The sequence below is a fragment of the Lissotriton vulgaris genome, chromosome 9 (assembly GCF_964263255.1).
Source record: "Lissotriton vulgaris chromosome 9, aLisVul1.2, whole genome shotgun sequence".
Lineage (NCBI taxonomy): Eukaryota > Metazoa > Chordata > Amphibia > Caudata > Salamandridae > Lissotriton > Lissotriton vulgaris.
In genome coordinates this window covers 835077282-835083281 of record NC_141697.1, presented here as the reverse complement: position 1 = coordinate 835083281, position 6000 = coordinate 835077282, and the positions used below count along the sequence as shown (strand labels likewise).

The 6000-nt window shown below is 36.5% G+C and overlaps 1 protein-coding gene across 2 annotated transcripts in view; it reads left to right on the top strand.

Moving 5' to 3' along the window:
* The first annotated feature begins 1004 nt into the window (after positions 1–1004).
* Positions 1005–6000, top strand: part of LOC147692331 (uncharacterized) — a 583942-nt gene continuing 578946 nt past the window's right edge. Inside the window, exon 1 of one of the 2 annotated variants that reach the window (XM_086938571.1) lies at positions 1005–1855. In XM_086938571.1, coding sequence (XP_086794697.1) covers positions 1832–1855 — 24 coding nt within the window. In that variant the 5' untranslated portion in view covers positions 1005–1831. The remainder of the gene's footprint in view (positions 1856–6000) is intronic. The other variant, XM_086938570.1, reaches the window with a different exon arrangement.

The following is a 6000-nucleotide window of genomic DNA, read 5'->3' as shown; positions in this document are numbered from 1 at the left end:
AGCAGCAGTGCAAGCTTCTCGCATGTGAAAACATAGAGCAGCCATATTAATACTAGTGCGCAGAAGCGACAGATTCCCTCCAAAGCAAAGAATACGTCAACGTGAGTTTGACAGACGCATGCACAGTAGAAACCCTCGCGTAGCAGCAGCCATCTTAGATGCAAGCGTATTACAGTTAGTAAAACACATAAGCAAGCTTCTCTCTGACACCCAAATGTTTATGTAAAATGTGATATTAGTAAAACAAACATGTTGATTAATTCATTAACGTTATTCGAGGTTCATGAATACAAGCAAGTTGCTTCACGTGCGAATCCTTGCTCCATCAGTCTTTCTAGAAACACTTTAACTTTTTAAGAGGTGGCAAAAAAGCAACCCTCAGTGTTTGTTGGCACCCCTTCAATGTCAACTGTCAAGTAGTGCAGTATTTAAGCACATCCTAGCTGTAATGAGTCTTGTGCAGACAATTAATGCAGTTCTTTGAACAAGAATTACCCAAAGCATCAAACTAAATGAAAAACTCATGTTCAGTTTTATGTAAACTCAGCAGCCATTTCTGATTGGAAAACTTTGCTGTAAATAAATTCGGAACTCAAAGCAAACATCATCGACCTTCGATATATATCAACATTACAAAGCGATTAATTCACATTTCGATTCATAGTACTTATAATTGAGCAACATTAGAACTTTAGAGAGCCCAAATGTTTGTACAAATACTGCTAAAAAATGTGGTAATTGATTATTTATGCTCTACTTTTTGTGCAATAACGTTTTATTACATGTTGACACTTTTTTTTCCTGCATAAAGGAATCGTATAACGATCGGAGATCGCTGTTGGGATAATACATGCTTTTCATCTGTTGTCTGTACCATTTCTCTCATGAGATGTCACTCTCAAGCGTGTTTACGTTTTACGCATGCGGATTATGAAAAGTGTCTCTATTGCGCGCATGCTCATTTGCTTCTGATCTTCAGGCTGACTGTAGGGGTTTTATGTTCTGTGCGCATGTTCGTGCGGGATAATGGCGGTGAGCCGAGTTGCTTCGTTTACCCAGTGTTAGTGATGGGACAGATCCAGGTTTAATGCGGCGCGACCGCGATGGCAGCAGCAGTAGTGTGAGGATCTGTTGGTTAGTCTGGGCAACACAGCTTTTACTGCCAGAAACAGCAAAGGAAAGACTACTAAAATCAGCGCAGAGCGACCTGGCCTCCTAATTCACGATACAGGGGGCTGACATCCCTAGACAGGTCACACGGACCCCCATACAAATGGCCTAGCCTCAAGAGTCAGCCCGGCTCCTTGAGTTTTATAAGGGGTGTTCAGTGTGCTCCTCTGCCCCCCACTCTCAAATTGGAATGGAGCATTAACCTCTACATAGCAATCGACCAGCACTGTACATTGATCAGTGGTGCCGTCGCAGTGGACGGTCTTAAGCACCTTCATCTTTGCCAGGAGACTTTTCTTCTTCCTAAAAACGGAACACTCATTTTTAATAATTTAGAATCCGGCGTTTACACACTTCTGTTTGTCAATTCTATTGCATTCTTTTGCCCTTCAGGCTAAAATGCATTAATTTTAGGGCCCGGTGAGCGTTTTACAAAACGAGCATATCATCATCATTTGTTGTTTCTTCTATATTCGTGTATCAAAACGCCTTACTTTGTATTGAAACTGGAGATATCTGTCCCTTATTTCTGGGCAATTCGCATTTTTTATCTCTTCTGAAAACTGGGTATATAGCATATTGCATAGTGAACTGAACCCTTTGGAGGTTCTTTTCAACTAACCTCATCAACAGATTCGGCAATATAATCGAGGAGAAGAAAATGGCACAGCAGAATTCTGATAAGGTGAGTATGTTCTGGATGACCACTATCGGATATTTGAAAATATATAGATGAGTTAACTATCGTTTTCCAAGTAAAGAGCAAGTCGTTGGTTTAGATGGGTTTTCAAAAACTGTTTAGCAAGTTTAAACACTTTATACCCTTACCGATTGTGTCGCAAATATAATATGGGAATTGTAAATAAAATCATGCTTAAAAAAATGTTCGTTTCCTTGCATTTAAATTGATCTAGAAATGTATTGACCCAACGTTGGTTAATATATTTTTAGGCAAATTGACAAATTCCATAATGTTCTTACAAAGAGTTGCAAAAAGTATAATTCGCATTGATAAAAAAAAAATAATTGTGTTGCATACGCTTCAGGAAAAAAATATATGGTCTTTGAATATAAAAATGTATTGTTCATTAATCTTTTTAATCTATTGGAGCTATTGAGAAGTTGTTTTAAATATTAAACCTGAAGATTACTTGATCAGAAATTCATCCTTACTGGTTAAGAATATTAAATATACACATTTACGCTTGTTTGTTAATGTACATGACAACAAGTATAACTCATAACCTCTACGCACTTACAAATTTCCTTTAACATAATTATTTCACATTTGTTTTAAAGGAATAATTCCCTGAAAGATCATCCGTTTTGTACAGTGGTCTAAAATGTTTAAACCTATTTGTAGGTTCTGCTTAAAGACTGTAAAGGCACATAAAAGTGAATTTCTTTTGCACATGGTCTATAAGAGCAACACCATTTATCGCATTAGTATAAAGGACATAATGTGCTTTATATTTTAAAAAGTGTCCAATGAAAATCATGCAGCTTTTAAAGAGGAACACGTCCTGTTATATACCCTTGAAAAAAAGAAAATATTTTACGTAAGTGAATCAAGTACAGAAAATTTTAAGATCAGCATTAGGTAGATATATTTTTTAAAAGCAAAAAAATGCTTTAACTGTAAATAATGCAGTTTGCACATATTTTACAAATGAAGTTTTGCTTTAGCGGTAAAAGTTGCAAAATATGTTATATGCTTTCTTTAAAGTAATCAGTATTTTTTCTCCTTATGTTTAAAACAAAAACGGTATTGCTTTAATTGAATCTGTTTTTTTAATTTGAAAAGAAAATTGCAGGTGATCTCTAGTTGTAGAATAGTACCCCTAATATGAAAACTCATTTGAATTAACATCTAATTGAAAACACTATTACAATGCATGCGTGATATTATAACTGAGATATTGAATATTGTTATGTCAAATACGTTGTGGCTTGTGATTTATTTCATGCAATTTGTGCCATTCCAGTTTTTATAATTTTTGTCCTGTTAAGCTTTTGTTAAGTTTGCCTCTTCTAATTCTTTAGAGATTGCCACCATTCAGAAAACATCTGTCTGGTTCACTAACTAAATATTTAATAATACACAGATTATTTTGAAATGTTGCTGTGTGAGTTTCCTCTTGACAGAGTGCTTTCTTCCTGCTGTCCTATTAGCCTGTCTGTTTTAAATATTACCCTTTGACTTGATGCCGTACTTTCTGAATGGTGTTCTTGGTCTTATTTTCCCTTTTTTTGTCTTATGATATGTCATCTTTACTATGGTACTTTATTTTTAGTAGTTTGGGCTAAATACGAATGAGACCACACCGAGCGGTGGAGCACCTCACATTTAAACATTTCTAATACAGTATGAACAGTAAATGCATATGATAGAAATATTGCCACAATTGAGATGTGATCCTCCGAGTCAGTTTGTAGTGTCATTACATCATCAACTCCAGCTTTCTTCAAGAGGAGGACATGTAAGACAAAGTTGTAGTATTATAAAAGCAGTTCATTAGTCTAACAGTATTTTTTTGTGCCTGCTATGGAGGAAAAAAACGGAGAAATTACATAACATAATTAAAGATTTCAAGTTTTAGGCGATTTCTAAAGAAAGTAAGATTTCAGGGAGAGCTTAAACAAGATAAATGAGTTGAGCATTCAGATCAATACTGATAAGGTATCCCTTGTCTTTGGAGCATGCCTTAAGAAGGAACTGGTGTTTGAACGTTTTGTAAAGCATCTAGAGGTCAAGGCAGTGTTGGTTCTGACCACGCGGGAATTTCCAGAGATGGTGAGTTTATGGAAGAGATATTTGGGTGTCTTCAAGTACGCACCTCGCAGATTAAAGGGGTAGTTTTGAAAATACATCTTGCTTTAATAGGGAGCTGTAAGAGATGGTCATATTTGCGAAAATTCTAAATAACTCAGGTCGTCCTTTGGCGGTAAAGGCCTTTTTTTTGTTGTTTTTGTAGACCATTGAGTAGAGCAATTTCATAGTCCAGCTGGAAAAGCACAAGAAATTGCACAGCAGTTTTAAGTCATTTGGCAGGAGGGACGATTTGCACATATGGTTAAGGTTGAGTTGGAAAAAGAGCCACTTTAGGCAGACTCTTGACATGGTCTGCAACTTTAAGGTCCCTATTAAATCATTTCAGGTTGGAAGTCTGCAGATAGTATTGCATTTATCCAACTGTTGTCCAGCTGGAAGCCAGATTTTGAAGAGAATAGTAGAAATACCCTTTAAAAAAATATTATTGAATGAATTTTGTTTTAGGGGATGACCCGTTAGTCCTTATGGAATATTTGATAGGAAGGAAAATAAGACTGTGTGAAATGCATAGGCAAAGATTTTAAGGTGTAAATGGGTATTGTCCGCTTACAGTTAACAGTTGGATCCTAGTTTGGTTAGTGGTGATTCAGCTTGTTCAGTATATATATTCAAACGTAAGTGTGCTAGTATTGACCCCTGGGGTACGCCATGTCAGTTTGGAGAAGGAAACCCGAGTGCTTACATTATGTTGCGTTCCATTGTAGAATTCAAACTATTCCAGTCTTAAGACAATTATACCAAACCTTTCTCTGAAAGTATAGAAAAGATGCATCAGAAGCTGAGGACAGGTCTGAAGGTATCAGAAAGCAACAGTCGGTCATTGGCGCTGAAAGTTTTTAGTCTATTGTCGGTCAGACTCGCCATTGATTGGATTTTGCATGTACTATTCCTGGTGCTGAAACTTAAGTGGGCATTGCCAATAAGATTTTAGACCAGAGAGTGGACAGTGGATATAAGCACTAAGATATAGCACCAATCTCGTATCGACCAAAAGTAATAGTTATTTCACAAGTAAGTTCAGTGTGCCAAAAAACTGATGCCCTCTGTCCAAGGGCAGCACACGTGAAACACGAGTCCAAAGTAATTATCACCAAGTTTTTGGGCACCACTCAAATGTAATACAGTCAATTCCGGTTTCTCAAAGTCCTGTTCCAAGTAAGAAGTCTTGATATTTACTCAATTCGTATTTATTTTCTTATATCAATTTGTCAAGAGAATCATCAGCCAACGCTTTTCGTTCTGAACACCAGAACTTCTTCAGGGCGTATGTAATTGTGAGCACCATGCACAATGATTTCCACAAATGTATTTCGGATCCTTTCTAGATTTGAAAAATCAAATCGGTGTCTTTCGATCAATAATTTATATCTGAATTCAACGTAACTGAAAGAATATATATGTCTCGCCGTTCAATTGTCGATTTATCAATTCTTCACGGGATTAATTTAGGGAATATGATAGTCCGACGTCAAATACCATTGCAATAGAAAGCCTTGTTCAAGGTCTTAGAATCTATAGATGTGTATTCTCCTTGGTAATTCAAATAATCATCCAACACAGTATGGTCAAAAATCGTAATATTAGTCGGAGTTCGTGATACTAATCACAACCACTGCAACGGGGCCATGAACGCCCATACGCCGATCTACCCCTCAGTCCGGGACCTGTTTGAATCGCGTGTCAATGGTATTTGACGTCGGATTATCCTATTCCCTAAATTAATCCTGTGAAGAATTGATAAATCGACAATTGAATGGAGAGACATATATATTCTTTCAGTTACGTTGAATTCAGATATAAATTATTGATCGAAAGACACCGATTTGATTTTTCAAATCTAGAAAGGATCCGAAATACATTTGTGGAAATCATTGTGCATGGTGCTCACAATTACATAGGCCCTGAAGAAGTTCTGGTGTTCAGAACGAAACGCTTTGGCTGATGATTCTCTTGACAAATTGATATGAGAAAATAAATACGAATTGAGTAAATATCAA